The 25,001-nt window shown below is 46.2% G+C and overlaps 1 protein-coding gene and 1 non-coding gene across 8 annotated transcripts in view; both read right to left on the bottom strand.

Annotated features, from left to right (window-relative positions):
• LOC139567505 (ubiquitin carboxyl-terminal hydrolase 34-like) overlaps positions 1-25,001 on the bottom strand; it is a 67,228-nt gene that overhangs the window by 28,078 nt on the left and 14,149 nt on the right. For 2 of the 7 annotated variants that reach the window (XM_071388828.1, XM_071388829.1), the window contains exons 7-41: positions 24,009-24,201; positions 23,653-23,714; positions 23,461-23,542; positions 23,248-23,340; positions 22,838-22,963; positions 22,170-22,299; positions 21,704-21,834; positions 20,682-21,373; positions 19,526-19,740; positions 18,830-18,945; positions 16,199-16,326; positions 15,953-16,042; positions 15,273-15,368; positions 14,717-14,799; positions 13,764-13,918; positions 13,305-13,418; positions 10,718-10,817; positions 10,244-10,406; positions 9,814-9,940; positions 9,310-9,457; positions 8,687-8,787; positions 8,235-8,438; positions 5,999-6,124; positions 5,511-5,633; positions 5,313-5,396; positions 5,120-5,206; positions 4,603-4,803; positions 3,332-3,414; positions 3,008-3,048; positions 2,693-2,817; positions 2,127-2,279; positions 1,753-1,913; positions 1,148-1,452; positions 514-677; positions 22-87 (exon numbers count right to left, since the gene is read on the bottom strand). In XM_071388828.1, coding sequence (XP_071244929.1) covers positions 22-87; positions 514-677; positions 1,148-1,452; positions 1,753-1,913; positions 2,127-2,279; positions 2,693-2,817; positions 3,008-3,048; positions 3,332-3,414; positions 4,603-4,803; positions 5,120-5,206; positions 5,313-5,396; positions 5,511-5,633; positions 5,999-6,124; positions 8,235-8,438; positions 8,687-8,787; positions 9,310-9,457; positions 9,814-9,940; positions 10,244-10,406; positions 10,718-10,817; positions 13,305-13,418; positions 13,764-13,918; positions 14,717-14,799; positions 15,273-15,368; positions 15,953-16,042; positions 16,199-16,326; positions 18,830-18,945; positions 19,526-19,740; positions 20,682-21,373; positions 21,704-21,834; positions 22,170-22,299; positions 22,838-22,963; positions 23,248-23,340; positions 23,461-23,542; positions 23,653-23,714; positions 24,009-24,201 — 5,068 coding nt within the window. Of the gene's footprint in view, positions 1-21; positions 88-513; positions 678-1,147; positions 1,453-1,752; positions 1,914-2,126; positions 2,280-2,692; positions 2,818-3,007; positions 3,049-3,331; positions 3,415-4,602; positions 4,804-5,119; positions 5,207-5,312; positions 5,397-5,510; positions 5,634-5,998; positions 6,125-8,234; positions 8,439-8,686; positions 8,788-9,309; positions 9,458-9,786; positions 9,941-10,243; positions 10,407-10,717; positions 10,818-13,304; positions 13,419-13,763; positions 13,919-14,716; positions 14,800-15,272; positions 15,369-15,952; positions 16,043-16,198; positions 16,327-18,829; positions 18,970-19,525; positions 19,741-20,681; positions 21,374-21,703; positions 21,835-22,169; positions 22,300-22,837; positions 22,964-23,247; positions 23,341-23,460; positions 23,543-23,652; positions 23,715-24,008; positions 24,202-25,001 lie in introns of all 7 variants that reach the window. The other 5 variants (XM_071388825.1, XM_071388824.1, XM_071388830.1 and 2 more) reach the window with 4 other exon arrangements.
• LOC139569001 (small nucleolar RNA SNORA70) lies at positions 14,975-15,108 on the bottom strand. The gene has a single exon (XR_011673838.1). It is a non-coding gene; the product is annotated as a small nucleolar RNA SNORA70 (small nucleolar RNA).

Consider the following 25,001-nt stretch of genomic DNA (forward strand, 5'->3'; position numbering starts at 1 on the left):
GGAGAGAGACCGGCTGCGTACCATGAGATAGGTGAACATCTTCTGGAGCTCCAGTAAGGTGGTCTTGTGCTTAATTTCCTCTGCGTACTGGAAAAAACGCACAACTCTCATTAACAAACAATAGTCACATCCTCAACATCAAAGCATTCTTCAGGTGGCAGAGGGAGTGAAATAGCATGTGTGGGATGAGCATTCTAGCGCAAAATGGCTGCCGCGTATCATCCAGATAAGTGCTATATACACACACACAAGCGTGGATGAGGTGAAATTGCCCCATTACAACCTACAGCACTGTGAAAAAGGAACCATTGTAATATTATCCATTACAATCACACACACAGAGAGAGCGAGAGAGCGCGAGAGAGAGAGAGAGCGAAAGCGAGAGAGAGAACAAGACAGGAAAAAAACAGAAAGAGAATGAAAGAGAGCTTTAAGAAAAACAAGAGGGCGAGCAAGAGAGGTAATGATAGGACAAAGAGAGAGAAAGAGGAGCACAGTATTTAGAGGACTGACCTTAGCAGTGAAGACGGCCTGGCGTGCCTCAGGGATCATGTAGAGCTGTTGGATAGTGGAGGCCAGGTAGCAGGTGGCCCCCAGGTTAGTGAGGCCCACGAAGCGACACTCGGCACGCACGTCATCGTGGGGCCAGTAGTCCCACTTGTACGGGGCATGAGAGGCTGGGTGGGGGGGGTAGAAATGTCAATTGAATTAACTAAACACAAATCTTCATATCTTTCAGGAGCCTAATAGAATATACTGGATAAAAGATTATGTTTGGTGATGCTCAAACATGTACATTGGATCCTAATCATATCATTTACAATGGGACCTTGAACTTTAATAAACCAACTTGCTCCGCTCATTTGATCCAATCATGGAAATCCATGGAGCAGACATTACCAACAGGAAGGCCTGACTTCAACGGGATGCTATTTGGATGTTTGTTGAAAACCAGCGTATAGTATTTCTACCCCCCCCAAAAAACAGCTAAGCACAGTTTAGGGACAAAAACTATTTTCAGTTCGGTCAGCCAGCACAATGTCAAATTCAATACCCATTGTATTCCCTTGGGCCCTCCCGCCGACACATTACTCTCACTGACAAATATTACTAGCAGCATTTAACGGTTCCTGAAGGTTCCTCTCACTCTGCATGTGCTGGGACATGACCCAGTTGTGAAGCAGCCTGTAGTTCTCCACCGAGCCCTTCACCGTCTCCACCAGGAGGTCGTAGGCGGCGGCGCGGGCCGCATGCGACTTGCACTTGGGCTGGGCGCGGTCGGCCAGGCTGGGAAGGAGGAAGAGCAGGTTGTGGACGTCGCGCAGAAACTCCTGGCCCTCGCGGGAGAACTTGAAGGGGGGCTTGTGTTTGAGGACGCTGGTGGCGAGGCGCAGGAGGCCAGTGAGACCGTCGTCCTCGATTGCGCCGTCCTGCTGGTCCAGGATCTCACGGCTGGGGAGCGGGAGACAGGTCAATGTTTGATCAAGCAAACGTCATTGTAGAAGTGGTTTAAAAACAGTCTTGTCTTGTGTATTTGAACTGAGCTGGCCTTCATGCTCCAGCAAGAATGTGGACAACGCAAGCAATCACACATAAAATATCTAATTCAAGAGAGACCTGGGTTGATCCTATTTCCAATGTAGTGCACTACTTTTGACCCGAGCCGACGGTCCATCAAAGGTAGTGCACTAAATAGGCAATAGGATGCCGTTTCAGACGCCGAACTGGACTTTGGATTCATCTTGGACTCACCTCCGGATGCAGTCGGCCAGATGTCTGGCTAAAGCATCCAGGTCCAACAGAGTGGTTTGGCTGGCGTCTTTGACGTGGATGTTGTCGATGAGCTTGCACAGCAGCCAGAAGTACTCCTTACAGCCCGTCCTCAGCACGGGCTCCTCTTCATAGTCCTCCACCTGAACACATGACCACATCAGCTACAGAGCCCCTTCACTTATATTAGGCATCTGTAACTTGACCTAGGAATTGAATAACCCACACTGAACACATTTGTTTTAGTCAGTATACAGTACAACAAAATTGTGCTTGTGTGTGTGTATGTTTCTGTGAGTGCGTGTGTATATATGCGTGTGTCTATACGGGCAAGTGTGTGTGTGTGCTCTACCCACCCGCAGTGGTTTGAGGGCCTGTGCGTCGGGGAGGAACTTGAGCAGCGTGGAGGCGGCCAGTAGCAGGAAGGACCTGTTGATGGACTCTCCTCCGTCCAGACCAGACAGGGACAGCCTGTACAGGCCGTTACACGCCTCGTGACGCACCGCCGTCTGAGGACGACGAGAGACACGCTCACGTTAAAACGCAATACATTCCTCTATTTGCATTTCTATTGATCCGTGTGACCTTGGTAACAACATCAAATAGAGGAATGTGCCGTGTCAACGCGAGTGTCTTTTGTTACCAAAGTCACACGGATCAATTGGGTCACAGATTCGTTAGTATTTCAGTGGCATCAAAATAGGATAGTGAAAAAAATCAACAAATCGCGGTATAGCTAGATTCTTCCAGAGACTATATTTTTGGATGGAAATACCCACAAATGTTACACTGAAACAAATAAAAGTCATGTTTTTAGGTTGATGGAAGAAAAGCAAGATGGAGACAATACTAGATAGCAGTTGTTCATCATTTCCCGGGGGGGGGGGGTCAACGTCTCATGATATTCTCCCCCAAATCTCACCTCCGGCACCAGCAGGGTGAGCTTCTTGAGCCAGTCGTGGAGGTGGTCGCTGTCGGCCAGACTGGACTTGACCGTAGAGCAGCAGTGGGCCCAGCTCACCAGCAGCCACATGGAGTAGTGGGTCACTGGAACATAGGAATAACCCATTAGACATGTGAAACTACTAGGAACAACGTGCTTAAGCACAAACAGAACGGACAGGTGGCTATGAAAGTCATCCTTTCAGTGCAAAACGTGTGTGTGAACAAAAATATATATCTGTGGGGCTTTTCATGTAGATGAACATTATTTAAGCCTACGTAACATTTTGCTCACCTTCATGACGGGACCGGTGATCTGACTGGGCCTTCAAAACTCTGCAGGTGAGACAGGAAGTAAACATAGTCAAGATAGGTTGAGGGAAACCTTCAGTACAAAAACATTTCTCACCGATATCCATGTCCATACAACAATAAAAACTTACAACACATTCCTTCAAATCCAATCATTTGTTATCCTTCAAATTCAAAAGCCTTTATTGGCATGGAGAGTGTGACCACATACATTGCGCCACACCAAACATACTAAGTAGTTAAGTACTACATACTAGTGCGTAGTGTGACTATTGAAACATAGGCCTCGTCTTGGGTGTTCGCTCACCTGTGTGCTAGGTTGTCGTAGGTGTAGGCCACGTTGATCAAGCGCTGGATCAGGTTGGTGCCTTGGACAAGGCCTAGGAAGACCTGACAAGAAAAAAAAGGATGGTGTATCAAGTGTTTAAGATATAAATAATTAACCATGGGGATAGTTCTGAAGTTCGTGTAGAGGCCAAGGCACCACAGGGAGGGAAGTACAGAGAAACAAAAACAGCTGCGAGCAATAGAACACTGCTTCAGAGGGAGAGAAGAGGAAACAGAAGACTGCTTCAGAGGGAGAGAAGAGGAAACAGAAGACTGCTTCAGAGGGAGAGAAGAGGAAACAGAAGACTGCTTCAGAGGGAGAGAAGAGGAAACAGAAGACTGCTTCAGAGGGAGAGAAGAGGAAACAGAAGACTGCTTCAGAGGGAGAGAAGAGGAAACAGAAGACTGCTTCAGAGGGAGAGAAGAGGAAACAGAAGACTGCTTCAGAGGGAGAGAAGAGGAAACAGAAGACTGCTTCAGAGGGAGAGAAGAGGAAACAGAAGACTGCTTCAGAGGGAGAGAAGAGGAAACAGAAGACTGCTTCAGAGGGAGAGAAGAGGAAACAGAAGACTGCTTCAGAGGGAGAGAAGAGGAAACAGAAGACTGCTTCAGAGGGAGAGAAGAGGAAACAGAAGACTGCTTCAGAGGGAGAGAAGAGGAAACAGAAGACTGCTTCAGAGGGAGAGAAGAGGAAACAGAAGACTGCTTCAGAGGGAGAGAAGAGGACACAGAAGACTGCTTCAGAGGGAGAGAAGAGGAAACAGAAGACTGCTTCAGAGGGAGAGAAGAGGAAACAGAAGACTGCTTCAGAGGGAGAGTAGAGGAAACAGAAGACTGCTTCAGAGGGAGAGTAGAGGAAACAGAAGACTGCTTCAGAGGGAGAGAAGAGGAAACAGAAGACTGCTTCAGAGAAAGAGAAGAGGAAACACAAGACTGCTTCAGAAGGAAAGGAAATACAAGACTGCTTCAGAAGGAAAGGAGGAGAGGAAATAGAAAACTGCTCAGAAGGAAAGAAGGAGAGGAAATAGATGGGAGAGAAAGAGAGGCTGCAGGACATTCTACTTTCTCCAGAAATGTATCCTTTACTACAGAAATTAAGTAAAAATGAATAAAATGTTTGATTTATCTTTTATTACTAGTTGCTTAATCTGGGGTTATTATACGTTTTGTATTTCCTGTATCCTGCACATAAAGAGTTAAGGATGGCAACTCCCCACCCAGCTGCTAGCATTTAGCTGAGGACCAGCGTACCTCTGTGAGGCGGGGGATATGCAGTCCCTTGCCATGGTCGCCGGTGGACTTGCGGGACTTGCCAGGCCAGGCCCTTTTGCGCTGGCTGTCGGTGAGGCCCGACCAGGAGAAGACGTCAGGGTAGGCTAGGTCCAGGTCGGCCGGGTCCACCGCAAACTGGCAGATGAGCTTAAGCAGGCAAGCCAGGCAGTCCAACAACCACTGGAGGAAAGAGAGAGATATGACCTATGTTAAACCTCAATACTAACTACAGAACATTGTCTTAAAAACAATTCTTTACTTAGTTTTATATCTGTCCTGTTCATTCCCCCCATGTTTTTATATATTATTTATGATTGTCCACTTTGAAATTGGATAAAATCGGCAACTCAGAAAGCAGTTTTCAATGTGTGAATAACTCTTTAACAGAATCATTACCACTCATCATATGACTAATGTACTGAAACTTGATTTAATCTATACAACCCATTCTATTCCATTTCCTCCATGTATTATAATGCGGTTCTGATCCACCCACCACTGTCCAAGACTCCTGGTCCTTGGGCTCCAGAATGGCAGAGTTGAAGATCTCCAACAGCAACTGAAGCCCCCCAGACGACACAAACTGTAAAAAGAGAGCGAAAAACAGGAAATGGAGTTGACTTGATTGATTAGTGGTTTGCATAAGGGTGTACAGAATGGGAGTTGGACAGTTTAAAAAAGAGGCGTACCTTGCAGCTCCAGGAGTTCTTACTGTTCTCTATCTGGTCCTCGCTGGAGTCGTCAGAGTCCGGGTACAGGTCACTGTAGCTCCCCTGGACACAGACGGACAACACAGGGGTCATTTGTACGCGTGTTTGAATCAGTGAGCAGAGCGAGGGTGTGCATACGACTGTGTATGTATGTATGTATGTATGTCCCAGTAGTACCGTGGATTCCCGGTGGATGCGTCGGTTGGGCTTGCCCAGAGCCTCGATGATCTCCAGGGCGTACAGCAGCTTGTGGGGGCTCTTGATCCTCAGCAGGTCCTTCCAGCACAGACCCTCGCCTCCCTACGGACAGACAGAGAACACACACATGAGACAGGACGCATATCTTTACGCTGTCATTCATGTCCATGTGTTTGATTGGTGTGCAAAGTGGGTCAGAACAAGCACGCCTCATTGAACAACTCAACTAATCGGCAAGCCATTGATATGTTGAATGAGGTGTGTACGTGATGGGCTGGAACAAAAATGTACACTCCTGGGGCCCTGGGAATGTTTAAGAAATACTAGTAGAAACGAATGAGCAAGATGCAAAGGGATAAGCAGGCCCGGTGGCAGGTGCACAACAGTATTGGGGAAGTGTGTCAGTGGTAGTGTGTAGGGGAGTGCGACAGTGTGTAGGGGAGTGCGTGTGAGAATAGGTGACATACCGTGTCATCGGCGATGTTCTGGAAGGCCAGCAGCATGTTGGGGCAGGTGGGCAGCAGCATGAGCAGCTCCCAGACGCGCCTCGACAGGTTCTCAGCATGGAGGTGCAGCTCCTCACATCTTAGGTTCTGGAGAGTACAATAAAAGACTGTATTTAGAGATCTGAACAGAAATGCGTTATTTTCTGCTGTCACAGTGACAGAACCCACACACAGCTGCCCTGGAGCAGTCCTATAAACAGTGGTGTAAAGTACTTCAGAAAAAATACTTTAAAGTACTACTTAAGTCGTTTTTTGGGGTATCTGTACCTCTATTTTTTTGGGACAACTTTTAATTTACTACATAAAAAATAATGTAATTTTACTAATTTTCCCCTGACACCCAAAAGTACTTGTTACATTTTGAATGCTTAGCAAAACAGGAAAATGGTCCAATTCACTCACCTATCAAGACAACAATGACATATTTACCTGGTTTATTTGAAATTAATGGTTAACAATTAATATTTGACTAATCAGACATTTCTGTCCTGTTAGTGTCTGTGTTTATGGGCTCCACTCTATTTCCCTGCAGATAATCTGGGCGTATGATCACTGGAGATGGCTTGAGCTGACAAATGAGTTAAAGACTACATTACAGAGACAAGAATGTGTTTTACTAGAAATAGCTTAGGAGTAGAACAATCCCTCATTGTCTCAAAATCATTCTTGTATCTGGGAAACTAAGCCAGAATGGGGTTAAGACAACAGCCCACGTGTGGATAACGACAGGATGTGTGGGGGGGGGTTCGACCAGCCTCATTATTGCTATAATTAAATAAAGATGATTGTTTGAAGAAATGACCAAGTCTCTCTCAGTACTGAACTTCCACGACACATCCCTTCTGCATCTGATCTGGCGGACTCACTAAACCCAAACGCATCGTTTGTAGATGATGTCTGAGTGTTGGTGTGTGCCCCTGGCTATCCATACATTTTAAAAACAAAAAAAACGGGTCCGCCTGCTTTGCTTAATAGGAATTTGAAATGATTTATACTTTTACTTTTGATACTTAAGTATATTTAGAACTAAATTATTTGGGACTTTTACTCATGTAGTATATTACTGGGTGACTTTTACTTGAGTAACTTTCCATTGGGGTATTTATATTTTCACTCAAGTATGACAATTGGGTACTTTTCCACCACTGCCTATAAACACATCCGAAGGCAGGCACACACTCATAGTCAATAGCTCATTTTGACTCAAGTAATTGCTTTAACGTTCTGGTCAGATCAGGTGAGTGTTAGATGTGAGGAAGTGAAGAGGGGGAATAGAGAGGGGGAGAGGGATAAATGCATGCAAAAGAGACAGAGTGAGAGACAAACAAACAGCACACTAGATAACCCCTCTCTGAGTCCCTGTGAAGGGAGAGACTATAAAAAGCGCTGACCGCTGGATGACTTAGCATTTCAAAACGAGACGGCTCCCGCCGCTGTGACTAAAATACACACGTTGACAGATGAGCGCCTTACATCCTACGCACAACACCTTCCAGGGCTGAGTCCCAAATGGCACCCATTCCCTACATAGTGCACTACTTTTGCATCTATTCTATATATGGTGCACTACTAATCAACCAGAACATATAAACCCTGGTCAAAAATAGTGCACTATAAAGGGAATATGGATGGCATTTGGGACACAGCCCTGCAGTACGTTTTACTGGACTATCAGACGACTGCCAGAAGACAATTGGACAGTCGTGATGCATTATGCATGATGCACCTGGAAGGAAGAACCTAATTTATATTCTGGAAGGGATATTTGTTCAAAGTCTATTTGACATTTAATCGGATGGAGAGTGTTTCGAGTCTGGTTTCTATGTAGCCGTTTCCAAGCTGCTTTTTCAAAAGCTCTGTTGCTTTCTGATTTCCTTAGCTAGATTATTCAGGGCGTCTAATAGACTAAACATTTTACAATTATACAATGAAATCCATCCCCAAACATACACACACACATTGATGGAGATGCGAAAGGGATTCACCCACTCTTCCCCCAACATACAACCCCCTCACACACACACACCGATTTGCCAACCCCACTTTGTTCCCCCCCGCACACACCATGGGACTGTCCAGGGCCCCATCTCCCAGAGCTCTGGGGAGCTTAAAGCAGGCTGGCATCTCATACACCCTCGACATCCCCTCACACACAGCCCTAACCCATGCCCTCACACACACACTCTCCATGACCCACCTCGGGGCTGTCTCCCAGGGCACTGGGGGGTTTGAAGCAAGCCAGCATCTCCAGCAGGTCGAACAGGGTGGTGAGGTGGGGCTCCTGGAGCAGCAGTAGCATGGGGATGTGCTCCTTCTGGGGCGGGGGGAGACACGAGGCCGGGAGCTGCACCCCCTCGCCCTTACGCTCCCGCCGTGGGGCGCCCAGCGAGACAAACACCATCTGTAAATAAGGGGAGGGAGAGGCATGAGTACAATAGATAGGGGGCCAATCACAGCTTATAGGCACTGCGGCTTTTAAAGGCAATGGGCCCGCTTCGGCAGAGAACTCCTTCGCGTAAACGCTGCATATGTCGGCTCAATCCGAAATGGCCTTTAAAAGCCGTAAATGCATAATAACCCGCGATGGGATTGAATCCCGGCTCGAGCGTGTGAATGTGTACACCTAAGTGCAGACTGCCAAGTAGTTACCTGCATGTCTTTGAAGCCCAGCTCATGCAGGGTCTTCTCATCGTAGTCCGTGGTGAGCTCATGGCCAGAGGAGATCATTCTGACCGGACCCATCAAACCACCTGAAGGAAACACGCGCGTTAGAAACAGAGTGTCCAAACACCCAACACGAAAAGCAGATTCTGATCCATTAACTTGGTCCTTTCCCTTAGTGAATAACCATGACTCAAATCTGAAAGGACTGCATAGAAACAGTGTACGCCTTCCTTCTGAGTGGAGTACTTCAATAAACCACCAAAGGAAGCGTGCATTTCTAATGAGGCGGTAAGGAAACCATTTACTGCATGGTTTCACAAAGATCTAATTGAATTAAAATCAATTCAAGACTACTGAGACTGGCCCTAAAATACTGCTACAAAATACACTGTGCGATCAGTGATTACTTCAAAACGGAAGGATGCAACAGCCTTCGGGAGAATCTCAATCGCATTTCCTTCATTCCATCCAATCGCATACTCCTCCCATCCTTCTCATCCAATTGGTTTTCAGAAGGCGAGGAGAGGATGCGAGGAATCAAGGAAAAGCAACCGAGACTCTCCATTAGTATTGGCGCTACACTGGATCAGGGGTCAAAGGTGAGAGACCTGGGAAGTCCCCCTGGCGGCTGCTCTGTCCAAACTCCTGCAGCTGGGCCTGCTGGTTCATCTGCTCCTTCTGCAGGTTCTCATACCAGTGGGTCACCTCAGCCCGCAGGTCTGCCACCTGGTCACTGGGGTACATCTCGATGGTCATCTGGTACCACACACACACAGAGAGACAAAGGCAAGTGGCCAAACAGACACACAGGCGCACAAACAGGCACACACACACACACACACACACACACAGAGAAAAAGTGTGTTAGAAAAACATACTTACAAACATCTAGAATGAGAACACAGCATTCACAATAGTATCAAAACAGACATATTTCTATTCCATAAAAGTATGAAATTAGCTTGCACCAATCGTTTCCATTCATTTTGACATCGTGGCCTGTAGATTTTTCCTAACACCACAGAACACAACAGCAACAAAAACATTTGAGTGTGCCAATCTACCAAGGGTTAATAATTAAGTACCAAGATGCTGGGTACTTTCTTGGGTACCTTGTCGGGCAGGCCGGCGGGCTGGCACACGATCCTCAGTGGCAGAGACTGCTTGTCGCTCAGCGCCTTCAGGTGGCTGCTGATGCCCGTGCCCTCGATCTGCCACTGACGCAGGTGGTACGCAAACCTGGAGAGGGGGCAGGAGACAAAGAGAGTGTTGGGGGGTAGGGAGAAAGTGAGAGAGCGCCATAAAGACACACGGTTCTTAGCGCTGGTTGAAATTAGCGCGGGAGTTGAGGGGGCTCTCCAGGTCCAGGGATGATCTCTACTAGGTGAGTCTAATATTAGTTGAGGATAGGCAGTGTTCTGGTTAACTTTAGAGGTTCGGGGCTTAATGTACACAGGTTGAGCGGATGGAGACAAGGAGCGGGAGTGTTTCTCTGTGTGTGAGTTTCTGTGCATCGTTTCTGTGAGTGTGTGTACTCCCTACCTGCGTCGGAAGGCCTCCAGGTGGGTCTTGAGCATGAGCAGGCCCCTCTCGATGACGGTGAGGCTGGAGTGGGCGTCCTTCTCCAGGTTGGCCGAGGTCATCATCAGGCTCTCCATGCACTTACTGATGAACTCCTGCTCCTTCTCCAGGCCCGTCTTACCAGCTGAGGGACGGAGACGGACACGCAAACAGAAAGGCAGGCACACACACACAGAATCGATATCGGTCAAACTCGGAAATCAGTAGGTCATCATGGGCATGTTGAAATAAGCCTCAACACAAACATCTAAAACCGCTCGTTCAATATAATGACTATAAACTAGGATGTTTTGGATCCAACCCCTGGATCTAGATGTACTGCTGTGGACAGAGTTTCACTTAAGTTTTTCGCAATATAAAACAAGGATGAAATGGTAGAGAAATACTACTACTAGTCTTCAACCATGTACCAGCTATCAAAGGAGGTCCACTGACCGTTGATGTAGTAGGAGTTGATGTACTGGATGGCAGCGCGGCTGATGTCTGCGGACTGGGCCCTGAGGGCGATACCCCACAGCTGGTCCATGCCACACAGCTACAGAGAGATAGAGGGGTTTATTTCGTTGTGTCGCAAATCACACTTCATTAGAGGTCGACCGATTAATCGGCCCAGCCGATTAGCTGCTGGCAAACGCAGTAGAGAGTCTACAGATGAGACACAAAAAAGTACAGTCGAGTGCTCAAAACAAACCCACCAGCTCAGATGTTGCAAGAGGCTTTTGCCCGCGGCACTCCATATTGCAAAGAATCAAGAAGATGGAAGGAGATTACAGATGTAAATTGTAACGGCAGCTGTTAAGACATGGCCCCAATTTACACAGTAGAGAAACGGGGGTTTTGTGAGTTGGTGCTAAAACTAAACCCAAGGTACCAAATGCAAATTGATGACATGTATTAATGCCAAAATAAGATGCAAAACAGGCAAGCAACTAAAAATATAATATATTTTAGGCCTACAGTTGAAGTCGGAAGTTTACATACACCTTTTTCACAATTCCTGACATTTAATCCTAGGAAACTGTCTTAGGTCAGTTAGAATCAGCACTTAAATTTAAGAATGTGAAATGTCAGAATAATAGTAAAGAGAATGATTTATTTCAGCTTTTATTTCTTTCATCACATTCCCAGTGGGTCAGAAGTTTACAAACACTCAATAAATATTTTGTAGCATTGCCTTTCGGTCAAACGTTTTGGGTAGCCTTCCCACAATAAGTTAGGAGGAATGGGCCAAAATTCACCTGACAGAGCTGGTGTAACTGAGTCAGGTTTGTAGACCACCTTGCTCGCACACGCTTTTTCAGTTCTGCCCACAAATATTCTATGGGATTGAGGTCAGGGCTTTGTGATGGCCACTCCAATACCTTGACTTTGTTGTCCTTAAGCCATTTTGCCACAACTTTGGAAGTATGCTTGGGGTCATTGTCCATTTGGAAGACCCATTTACGACCAAGCTTTAACTTCCTGACTGATGTCTTGAGATGTTTCTTCAATATATCCACATCATTTCCATTCCTCATGATGCCATCTATTTTGTGAAGTGCACCAGTCCCTCCGGCAGCAAAGCACCCCCACAACATGATGGCTGCCACCACCGTGCTTCACGGTTGGGATGGTGTTCTTCGGCTTGCAAGCCTCCCCCTTTCTCCGCCAAACATAACAATGGTTATTATGGCCAAACAGTTCTATTTTTGTTTCATCAGACCAGAGGACATTTCTCCAAAAAGTACGATCTTCGTCCTCATGTGCAGTTGCAAACCATAGTCTGGCTTGATTATGGCAGTTTTGGAGCAGTGGCTTCTTCCTTGCTGAGCGGCCTTTCAGGTTATGTTGATATAGGACTCGTTTTACTGTGGATATAGATACTTTTGTACCCGTTTCCTCCAGCATCTTCACAAGGTCCTTTGCTGTTGTTCTGGGATTGATTCTCTAGCGGTCATACCTGAGCGGTATGACGGCTGCATGGTCCCATGGTGTTTATACTTGCGTAGTCTTGTTTGTACAGATGAACGTGGTACCTTCAGGCGTTTGGAAATTGCTCCCAAGAATGAACCAGACTTGGAGGTCTACAATTTATTTTCTGAGGTCTTGGCTGATTTCTTTTGATTTTCCCATGATGTCAAGCAAAGAGGCACTGAGTTTGAAGGTAAGCCTTGAAATACATCCACAGGTACACCTCCAATTGACTCAAATTATGTCAATTAGCCTATCAGAAGCTTCTAAAGCCATGACATAATTTTCTGGAATTTTCCAAGCTGTTTAAATGCACAGTCAACTTAGTGTATGTAAACTTCTGACCAACTAAAATTGTGATAGTGAAAAAATCTGTCTGTAAACAATTGTTGGAAAAATTACTTGTGTCATGCACTTTCCAAAACTATAGTTTGTTAACAATAAATTTGTGGAGTGGTTGAAAACTACTTTTAATGACTCCAACCTAAGTGTATGTAAACTTCCGACTTCAACTATAGTTGCAAACAAAATAAATATACAGTTGAAGTGTTTTCTATTTACCTTATTAGATATTATACATGCATATTTTATATTTTGTTACATGCTTAATTGAACATTTGCACAAAGGTTCTAAATAAAAAGAGAAAATCAAATATGAGTAAGTTACCTTTTATTTACTGAGTTTAATTCGAAATGTAATAAGAAATAGGCCTTTATTTACATGTGGTCATTTTATATATACTATTTATTAATTGAATTTACAGAAAATGTGCTATATCGTGATATGTATCGTTATCGGGATATGAGATTTTGGCCATATCGCCCAGCCCTAGTGACAACATGGTTCAGTGAGAGGTATGACGGGCCTGGAAGTTAGCAAACTCAGACGACAAACTGGGTGTGTTTGTGTGAATAAAAGTGTGTGTGTGTGTGTGTGTGTGTGTATGAGCAACTGTACTCGGGTGTGTGTGTCCCTATGTGTGTGTGTCTTAGTCTGGTGTGTGTGTGTTGGTGCTTGAATCCTTCTCTGTAATGTGATTTGTGGATTCAAATATTTGAAGTGTGTGTGTACCTCGCAGTTGGAGCCACTGTCGTAGGCGCTGGTAGCTAGACGGGCCAGGTTACAGAGATGCTGGAAGAGGTTGAGGCCCGTCATGCTGATGGTCTCCGGCTTCAGCTGGGGCATCTGAGGAAACGCATGAGGTATTAAGGGCAAAAGGTATTACAATGGTAAACTTTTGTGACTTTAAGGGCAAGGCTTTTCAACGATTTGGGCAACTTTACCAATTTGTATCCCCCGGCTACTCTATCACTTTTCCATTACCTTTCACAATGACTTCCCAACTTTGAGACTTTTTACAAGTTAAGTTGTTTTTCTATATTTATTTGTTTTACAGATTCTAGCTATCAATTTGTGGAGTGTTTTTTTAGTTGTTGCTGAGATTCCCTATCTATCAACAGACCATGCTGGAAAGACCCTTGTCATAGACACCCCTCCCCACGAAGACCAGATGGTCCAGTCCGGTCGTACCTTTTCCAGGAAGAGGTGTTTGTAGGTCTCCATGCCCATGGCGTGCTGGTCTTTGCTGCGGACCTGGTTGAGGAACCAGTGGAGCGCGTCGTCGTAACACTCTCCGTCCTCCACCAGGCAGTGCCACAGGATGTCCACCTGCTCTAGACTCAGTCCTGAGGGAGAGGAGGGGCTGCTAGAGTGTGTGTTCATGTACAAATACCCCGCTGCTATATACACACACACACACACATATTCACTGCTGAGGAGCTTAACTGGTGTCTGACTGTTGGTACACAAACACACACTTCAGACTGTAAAGGGGAAGATGAGGGTATCACTCCCACACGGGATCCACAATGGACACACAACCAGATAAACACGTACACCGCATTCACGTAAACACAATACAAATGGTTGCCAGAGAAAATTGGCTGCACTATCACGTTACGTTATTTATTTTGTATCACGGAGAATGGCAGTCTGTACATCCTGGTCGGGAGCCACCGGGGCAGGGAGTCCCCCAGTCTACCTCTAAATCCCAAACATTAGCTCCTCTTCAAACAGAGACAAAAGTCTGCAAACGCACACATGCACATGCTCACACACAAACAGGCATACACAAAAGTCACACACACGGCTATGAACAGAGTGAGTTAGCTAGCTAGGTAGATCCGGTCACCCCTCTCTAGAGGCTCCAGAGGACAAAGACGTCTCTGTTGTAGGAGAGAGAGAGGCTCATCAAGTTGCACTTCTCTAGGGCCAATTCCACCCCCAGGGTGCAGCCAGCCAGCCAGCCATAGAGGCACAGACGCAGACAATGATAGGGAATGTTTCTGTTGAGTTGTATGTGAAGACTGGGTAATGTAACGGAAAGTTGGAATGAGTTTCTTATTGGACTTCTTATTAGGTTGTTCAGTTTCAGTCTGTTTTGTTCCATTTGGTGCCTAATGAACGCGACCGTGTTGACTTACTGAAGTGGTCTGGGGAGCCAAGTGTGGAGAAGACACAGGTCAGGAACTGCAAGCGTACTTGGACTTCTGCACTGTGGCCATACCTGTGATCGCATAGTAATCAAAGAACATAATTCATAATGAACTATTCCGTTTACTTTTGAATTGCAACAATCACTATAAAAAGACCATTTCAATGCGTTTCACATTTCAAATAAGGAGATCAAAAGACTAGCTACACCCTCTGTAGTTCTGTCAGGACAAAACATTCGTGTGTCATTTTGTCTCAGCGGTCCCTTAAAAGCAGCCAGCACCTCCCAGCTGGCCACATACACAACCACAGAGTCACTGTCTGCAGCCATTGCACACCAGAACCGCACTGCAGCGAGACTGGGCAGCTTAATAAGCTGTGGTTACATCGGTATACCTACAATACATGCTGTGCTACCAAATATGTTGTCCATATTCCACAGTAATAAAACTGTTGCCGTTGTATAGTTACAAGGCAAAGTCAATAATGTCAATGGGGGGGGGGGGGGGGGGGTACTGTAGTGGAGAGAATGAGTGGGTTACTCACAGGGCAAACTTGTGCCTCTGCTCTCGGACTTCATGGATGTAGTGCAGCAGGTTCTCAAAGAACAGCTTCATCATATGCAGCTCCTTCTCCGCCCACCTGAAAGACATGACACAGGACATCAAAGGGTGCGTTTGTAAATTCACTACCTCCTCCGATTTCAGAGCACTTTTTTCAGAGTGTGCCAGAGCGCAGAATAATTGATGAATTTAAGAATGCGCAACAGCCGTTGAATGTGACCGGTGTCAGTAAACTTCGGCCCCCCAAAAATAATTGAATTGTTGCCAGCAGCACAGCTACAGTTACCAACGCTCTGGATAACATGAAAACAGCCTAACCAGCTCTGCTAGGGTGAGGAAAATGGTCAGAGTGAGGTGTTCTCTCATCTGCGTCTGGAAGTAGCTAGTAAGTTAGCCAACTTTAGCCAGTTAGCGTGACTGCCGTGTGAGAACGCTCGGATCAACCCTACTCCTCGGCCGGACGTCCAGTGTGCACTCTGAACGCGTCGAGAGTGAAACGCTCCGAATTTACAAACGCCCTGACCGCACTCTGGCACTCCAAAGTGAATTTACATATCGTTTTTGCAATATGTGCAAAGCTGTTGCATTGTCAATGTTATTCTGTGATGCCATGTAATGGACAACATTTGTCTGTTCTAATCATGTGGACGGTGCGATGCTTACATGGTGATCCAGTGGGTGTCGTAGCTGGAGCCGAACTGCTGAAAAGTGCCGAAAAGTTTGGGAAGGAGGCGCAGAGAGACGACCACGGATCTGAGAGAGAGAAAAGCATGGCGTCACAAAACAAGTTTCATATAATAGCTAGCCAACGAAGGGATCTTATTACAAAATAATTTGACGTCAATTAACTTGAGAGCTACGTTGTTCACACAGACATACGCGCTCATATATGCACGCGTACACACACACCTGTGGTGGGCTAGGTTCTCCAGGCAGCCCTCGATGAAGCGCATGCGGATCTGGCGGTCGGTGAACCAGCACACCAGAGAGCAAAGCAGCTTCTCCGCCTCGTTGATCAGGCCCTCCGACAGGTGGATCTGATGGAACAGGGAAGAACAGAGTAAGGTCACTCGCATCTTTTTCAGACTTCAGAACATCACGGAGATCCTAAACAGACCGAATACAGTGTAGCTATTCCCTCCGCAAGGCAATCAAACAAGCTAAGCGTCAGTATAGAGACAAAGTAGTCGCAATTCAACGGCTCAGACACGAGAGGTATGTGACAGGGTCGACAGTCAATCACGGACTACAAAAAGAAAACTAGCCCCGTCGCGGACCACGATGTCCTGCTCCCAGACAAATTAAACAACTTCTTTGCTCGCTTTGAGGACAATACGACACGCCCCGCTCCCGAAACCTGCGGGCTCTCCTTCACCGCAGCCAACGTGAGTAAAGCATTTAAACGTGTTAACCCTCGCAAGGCTGCCGGCCCAGACGGCATCCCTAGGAGCGTCCTCACAGCATGCGCAGACCAGCAGGCTGGTGTGTTTACGGACATATTCAATCAATCCTTATCCCAGTCTGCTGTTCCCACATGCTTCAAGAGGGCCACCATTGTTCCAGTTCCCAAGAAAGCTAAGGTAACTGAGCTAACGACTATCGCCCCGTAGCACTCACCTCCGTCACCTCAGGAGGCTGAAGAAATTTTTCTCCTCACCAAAAACACTCAAACTTTTACAGACGCACAATCAAGAGAATCCTGTCGGGCTGTATCACCGCCTGGTACAGCAACTGCTCCACCCATAACCATAAGGCTCTCCAGAGGGTAGTGAAGTCTGCACAACGCATCACCGGGGGCAAACTACCTGCTCTCCAGGACACCTACACAACCCGATGTCACAGGAAGGCCAAAAAGATCATCAAGGACAACAACCACCCGAGCCACTGCCTGTTCACCCCGCTATCATCCAGAAGGCGAGGTCAGTACAGGTGCATCAAAGCAGGGACCGAGAGACTGAAAAACTGCTTCTATCTCAAGGCCATCAGACTGTTAAACAGCCATCACTAACATTGAGTGGCTGCTGCCAACATACTGACTCAATCTCTAGCCAATTTAATAATTAAAAATTGGATGTAATAAATGTGTCACTTTAAACTATGCCACCTTATATATGTTTACATACCCTACACTACTCATTTCATATGTATATACTGTACTCTATACCATCCACTGCATCTTGCCTATGCCGTTCGGCCATCGCTCATCCATATATATTTTTATGTACATATTCTTATTCATTCCTTTACACTTGTGTGTATAAGGTAGTTGTTGTGAAATTGTTAGATTACTTGTTAGATATTACTGCATGGTCAGAACTAGAAGCACAAGCATTTCACTACACTCGCATTAACATCTGCTAACCATGTGTATGTGACAAATAAAATTTGAACTAATGGCGATTACTAACTTTAATAATAAATGAGCTGTTCCTTGAAACCTGAAGGAAGAAGTGATGCACTTTCCTAATACGTTGAGTATTTAGTAGCTGACAAAGCTTGTTTCAAACACAGTAAACAGGTTTCCATCCAACCATTTCATGACAGGCTTGATGCAAACTGTTAAATTGTCGGTAAATTCCCTAAATGTCAACAAAAACTAAATACGCTAGACAAGGGTAGATACTTTTTTTAGTCGCTGATTAGAATATGCAACAAATTGCAGTGCATATTGCACAATTTTTGATAGAATAACCATGATGTTGAGATATATTGGCAGTCATGCGATGCTGTGTGTGGTCTTGTCATGCACAGTTTATTAAGCTCCAGATGAAATCATTTATGATGAACTTCACAGAGTGGTGAAAGTTCACTGTAATGAGCTTGATGCTCCTTCCCAATAAATATCAGGGGTCTTCATTTGTATGCTGGTGACATGATGATCGGTGACTGGCTGCCAATAAACAAATTAAAATTCTCGCATTGTATCCATGTTGGCTATAGCCCACGTGCTAAGACCAGAGTGGGCACATTTGCTAGTTATCATAGACCTTACGTGCCAAAACCATCAACAGAGTTAATTAGGGATCGGACGCCCCCCCCCCCCTCGCCTAAAATGACATACCCAAATCTAACTGCCTGTAGCTCAGGACCTGAAGCAAGGATATGCATATTCTTGGTACCATTTGAAAGGAAACACTTTGAAGTTTGTGGAAATGTGAAATTAATGTAGGAGAATATAACACATTAGATCTGGTAAAAGATAATACAAACCCCCAAAAATATGCATATTTTTGGGGGGATCCATCATCTTTGAAATGCAAGATAAAGGCCATAATATACTAATCACAGTTTAGGCGCAATTTAGATGTGTGTATGCAAAGTTTCAGATTAAAAATAGGATGGAAAAGCATAAACTGTTTTTTGTATTCAGTGAACGAACATTTAGACAACAAAATGTGTCGCTTGTTTTATGGGAACTCAAACTCCGCGTCTATGCCGCTCGGCTTCAAGGCTGTCTGACTACTAGCATGCTACATGCTATCACTCAGCAAAAAGGTCGCTTTCTTAGAACACGGTGTAATCCAGTGTCATGGTTCATACCGCGTCCTCATCCTGCACAAGGTCCCAAAGCAGCGTGTTGCCCTTCTTGCACACGTTGTCCAGGTTGATGTCAGTCACGGCGTGGCCAGAGTACTGGTGCTTGTGGACCTGCGGCCCTGCAGAGGAATAAAACATAGCCGCTGGTGAAAAAGAGAGCCATAACAAAAAAAGGTTCAGTACATATTTACTGAACTGCTAAAATGTCATGCTAAAACGTTGCAAGGATAACAACTGAAATCGAGTGACACTAAGAATGGCAATAAGAACGCAGCCATATGGAACGTCGTACTGTCACGTTTACAGGTAGAAGTTGTTTTATTTTGTCCTTTAGCAGACGCTATTATCCAGCGCGATTTACAGTAGTGAGTGCATACATTTTCATACTGGTCCACCGCGGGAATCGAACCCACAACCCTGGCGTTGCAAGCACCATGCTCTACCAACTGAGCTACACGGGATTAACTGACGGTGAAAGATTTGACTGGATTGACCCATCCAGATGATTAGTAGAACCAGAACTACATGATTCTTGCTGCTGTAAACGGAGGCCTGTTATCGGTGTGCAATGAGTGGGTAAACCGTTCCGTGAGTGTGGTATTCCGTGAATTTTCCAACCACGATTTCTGGGAAACTTGGGAATTTGGGGTAAATGTAAGTAAATTCACAACCTTAGGTGCACCGTGCAGTGCAGCCTACCTTGCACCATGTGCTCGTGGTAGATAGAGGCCAGGTTGGGCAGGTGCTGCTGCAAGTGGGAGCTGAGCTCGGCGTGCGAGTTGATCTGCACCAGCTCCTCCTCACAGCCAGACTCCTCACCGTCAAAGTCGGCCATGTTCTTCTCCGACTTGGCGCTGATCTGGGAGCTGCTGCAGGACACGTCGTCTGCGCTCAGCATGTCGTCCACCATGTGCCTGGTGGATGATTCAACGTTAGAAGGGCGATGCATGTTTTCGTCACTTGAATAAGCACAAGATTCATGTCGCAAGGAACAGTGTTACATTTACACTGAGTGAACCAAACAGTTCTCTTTCCATGACAGACTGACCAGGTGAATCCGGGTGAAAACTATGATCAATTACTGATGTCACTTGTTAAATCCACTTCAAATCGGTGTAAATGAAAGGGAGGAGACGTGTTAAAGAAGGATTTTGAAGCCTAGAGACAATTGAGACATGGATTGTGTATGTGCCATTCAGAGGGTTAATGTGCAAGACAAAACATTTAAGTGCCTTTGAATGGGGTATGGTAGGTGCTAGGCACACCATGTTGAGTGTGTCAAGAACTGCAACGCTGCTGGGTTTTTCACGCTCAACAGTTGCCCATGTGCATCAATGGTCCACCACCCAAAGGACATCCAGTCAACTTGAAACAACTGTGGGAAGCATTGGAGTCAACATGGGCCAGCATCCCCGTGGAACGCTTTCGACACCTTGTAGAGTCCATGCCCCGACGAATTGAGGCTGTTCTGAGGGCAAAAGGGAGTGAAACTCAATATTAGGAAAGTGTTCCTATTGTTTTCTACACTAATGTATGTCTAGTTTCTCATGACAAATGTAGAAAATATTGACTGGACACTTCTACACATCTATGCAACTATAGCCATCTCAACCGTCTATGGATGGTGTCACGACTCATTTGGACGCCGACATAAATGCTCGTAGATGGTCCTGATTCAACCTGTACAATCGGCCATGGACAGTTTGTCTTAGTTGGGGTCTGTAGTTGGATAGAAGCCTTAAAAAGAACCTCATCTCCCTAGGCAAATTTGCCAAACATAGAACACTGTGAAGGAGGAGATACAGAGAAGACACAGATTAGAGTAAAGAAAGCAAAGAGATGGTAACAGTCTTACCCTTCATGGTGGTGGTGGTGATGGTGGTGGGGCCCGATGAAGTGTCGGCAGTTGAACAGCTCGTTGCCCATGGCGTCCCCCAGGAAGTCCCCGGGGCAGGGCAGGCAGGTCTGCTCCTGGGGTCCAGGGGCCATTTGGGATGAGGGGCCTCCCATCTCTGAATGTTGTTGTTCGGGCCCCTCAGGCCGGGCCGAGCAGGCGTCCAGCATCCTCATGTGGCCCTCCATCGACGCCGTAGCCGTTACCATGCCGACGGCTGCCTCGGGGTTAAAGGGCAAACCTTTGGGTTTTGGTCCGTCTCCTGCCCCTCCTCTTTCGGCTCTGTCGCCCTGCTCCTCCATCAGTGCCTCGCCTGCTTTCCGCTTCCTGACCTCCGGCTGGTCCCGGGGTTCCTTCTGCGGGCTGCCCTCGGCCGCTACACCCCGGTTGTTCCCCTCTTCGTCATCTTCATCGTCATCATCTTCGTCATCATCTTCGTCATCTTCCTCCTCATCCTCTTCCTCCTTGAGGATCTCGCTGTCGGCCATGTCGTCAGAGTGCAGCTCGCTGCCGGGGCTTCCCGCCGACTGGCTGGCACGGCTGGAGCCCGCCTCGTTGCTGGAGCCCTCGCTGTGGCCACTGCTGCTGCCCGGCCCACTGCTGCCCTCCTCCATGCTGTTGGCCGTCTCGTCCGAGCTGCCCTGCATCGACTCCTGGACGGGGAGGAGAGAGGAGACCGAATCAGTTCCAGGTAAACCAGCCATACAGCAGAACCACAAAAGTTTTTGATATTTTTTACATGAAACCAGAAAAATGCTAATATCGGGGATAATGACTTGGATTTGCTGTTTGATAAAAATGCTAAAAAGTTAACAGTTGGAGACAGTGGCTAGGCAAACAAAAAAAACAAGGCATGGATTGCTGAACAGTGCTGGAAATTAACAGTTCGCTACTAACAGCAATTCCTATTAAATGTATTGAGAAAGTGCATCACTTGTTTCTCCAGCTAGAGAGTGCGAAAAGGGTACTAGAGTGCTGGTAACCTCTGTGTCAGAGAGTCTCTGCTGGCCCCGCTTGCTGCTGCCCATCATCTGCTCGTCCATCTCCATGTCGCTACCGCCGCTGTGGTGGGTGTCGCTGTTGTCACTGCTGTCCGGGCTGGCCGCTGGAGAGCCTGGGTAGAGACGAGAAGCAGAGGCTTAAAGCATCAGATACCGCATCTCACAAAACACTTCAGAATTCATAACGTAGTCTATATAAACAGCAGAGATGTTTAAGATCCTATGTATCTAAGCAAGTGGTAAACCCTGGTTATTAGGTTTTAAAGGGTGTTCAAGCCTTTTGTTCCATCCCAGCACTAAAACACCTGATTCAACACCTTCATCACCTTGATTAGTGCTGGACCAAAAACCAGCATACCACTGCAACTCCACAGCACCGGAGTTGTCTACCACAAAGATAAAGAACATATATCCCCTTGAAATACACAGACAAACACAACAATCGTACCTTTCTTGTTGCCCATGGGGACGTTGGTGTTGAGCAGCGAGGCAAAGGAACTCTGCTTGGAGAGCTGGGCCTTAGCGGACAGGGCGTTGTTCCACAGAGCCTTGATCAGCATGGAGGCCAGGTACAGGGTCTGAGGAGGGAGGGTGGGTGGGCAGCATAGAATTACATACAGAATCACAATTATAGGATATTTATGGTGGGCAGGTGACCAAGACAAAGAGCAGCTCTGTTAGTTAAGGCTGGGTGTATGTGACTATAAAGCACCCTAAAGTAATCTGGTGATATCTAGATTAAATCACACTGAACATTTGATTGTCCACTCCTTGCCATGGCCTAAAGTAACTCTAATCTGAGGTAATAACAGGCCCAGGATGATACCAGTCTCGTAATATTTTTTTCCATGGCAAAAATGCAAAACACAAAGCAGACCAAACTCTTTGGTCCTTTAAAAATCTGCTTTATGTAAAATAGGGTGTGCTATAGCTTGGAAAATCAATCACTCAGACTCCAGATGACACTCGGTTTCTAAAGAAGTTATATTACCTTCGTGTTGTGTTTCCTTGCCACAATACCTAAGAGAATCGCGATACTGGCATCGTCCCGGACCTAGGTAATTCGTAGTCCTCATGTTCCATTGGGCGCTCATGATGTGTGGCGTGTGTGGGTACCTGTTCGGTGTGCGCGCTGGGGTGCAGGCCGGACACCAGGTTGAGGACGTGGCGCAGCGGCACCGGGTCCAGGTTCTTGATGAGCGAGGGGAACAGGTCGTGGATGTAACGGCTACAGTGCTTCAGCTACATAATAATAGATAGAGAGACAGGGTCAAGGAGAACATCAGTGAAAAATGACACACAAGACAACTTTGGATTTCAATTAAATGAAATGATAGCAAAAACTATTTGGTAGAATATAGTAAAGAAAAGTGTAACATATGCATACAAATTCAGAGTATGAGCACTGCTCTAAGATTAGGTCCCTCAACTTGATTGAAGAGGCAAAAGTTATCCTAAAATCAGCATTTCTACTCTGAGAAGCTTTCTATATGCTTTCTGGGCCCTGGTGTTTAGGGCCTAGTTACCTGAGCTGCGGCCCAGATGCAGTCCACATGCTGGGTGCTGAGCCTGCCCTCTGCGGCAAGGAAGTTCAGGATCACTTGGCACTGTTTAATTATCTGGAACGACAACAAAGAGGCACAAAGACAACCTCCTCATTAACAGGGAAGTTCAAACACAGATTACCCACAAAAATGTATTGACTTACTGTAATAACGACTTGGAATGGGAAAACTCACCTCAATATGCAAATTTGGTCCAAATATATGCTCCACCACATTGTTGTTGATTAGCCAGTCAGCTAGTTCCTTTGCTATTGACCTGGGGGGACAGTTTGAGGTTGAGGTACGCAGCTTTAACGGTCCGTGATGCATTGCTAACTCAAATCAATTGACTTACGTTTCATTGTAAAATCAACTCAATTGACTTACGTTTCGGTGTCGGACACCAGAGACTCATTATTACAGACGTCGTTGAAGGTGTGGAGCTGATTCTGTGGGAGAAAACGAGAATAAACATTTCATGAATTATGTATGCATGCACACACCGGTGTACTTCATCCCATTATCGAGTCATTGACCCTAGAGTAAAAGTCTCAGTTACAGTAAACTGAAAGTCCTAGTGGAGCTTTAGTAAAGTATACAAGTCAAAGTGTCTCTGTGTCAAAAACAAAACAGTTGTCACAATGTGCTTCACAGTAACCCGGGCCGAGACTCCCAAAGAGCAAGCAACACAGCAGTGTGTGAGAGTGGGCGTGCGCGTCTCTGGGTGCACGTGTGAGTCTCACCGTGATTTGGCTGAGGCCGGCCAGCCTCATGGTGAGCGTGGGGGACATGAAGTACTTGAAGGCCAGGTCCAGACTCTCCTTGTCGAAGCACAGTGCGCTGTCCAGCGGCTCCTTCACCGTGCTCCACATCAGGTCGGCCATGTTGCGTGCCGCGCTCTGACGCAGCTCCTGGTCCGACAGCTTGCACAGGTACCTGGGGAGGGACACATTTGGAAATAAGTTATTTGTGAATTGAGATAAAACTTTATTTAAACCAGGAAGTCCCTTTGTTAGGAAATATATTTATTTGTTCTGATTAATTTTAAAGTTAAAGTCCCTTGGTCAGGTGCTCTCAAGTGTGTTTCTGGAGAAGACACGGTAGACAGGTTGGACATAATGACTGGACAAACTAAACAGTAAAGACTAAGTGTGTGGCATCTATCGAGGCTGGCTGAAACACTCAGATGAGAAGCACTTTGATAAGCTACTGAGAAAAACCATGACAATAGTTGGCTTCAATGAGAATCTACGGTCTCTGCGATCAATAAGATACAGTATGTATCTTTTTAATAACTTCTGAGAAAACAAACATTCTGCTCAATTCAGGAGGAAGGATTGATACGCTGTAAGGTGGAATGGCACTGGAGCCAAGAAGTCACATTTCATCCTTCTTCTTAGACAAAGGACCAAAATGAGTAAGGAATGTTCCATTTGGACATCAGGACCAGTTAATCCAGCCCACCCAGGTCACATGACAGAGGTGCGGCGAGGCCTGCGAGCTGTCTGGCTGCTCCAAGGTCATGTGAGGAGACGCTGACTGGAGCATTGGCCACTGTTACCATGGCGAGGGAAGCTCTTCCTAGCAACACCAGTTGGTGGCACGGCAAGAGTGAAGCACACTACACCGACTGAGGGCTCTCAGCTGAAATTGCTTTCCACCCAGAAAAAAATATATACAGTCAAGTATCTGATTGAATTTTAGAAATTCAACTCAAATACAACAAAAATATACTT

This window comes from Salvelinus alpinus, chromosome 2 (genome assembly GCF_045679555.1).
Source record: "Salvelinus alpinus chromosome 2, SLU_Salpinus.1, whole genome shotgun sequence".
Classification (NCBI taxonomy): Eukaryota; Metazoa; Chordata; class Actinopteri; order Salmoniformes; family Salmonidae; genus Salvelinus; species Salvelinus alpinus.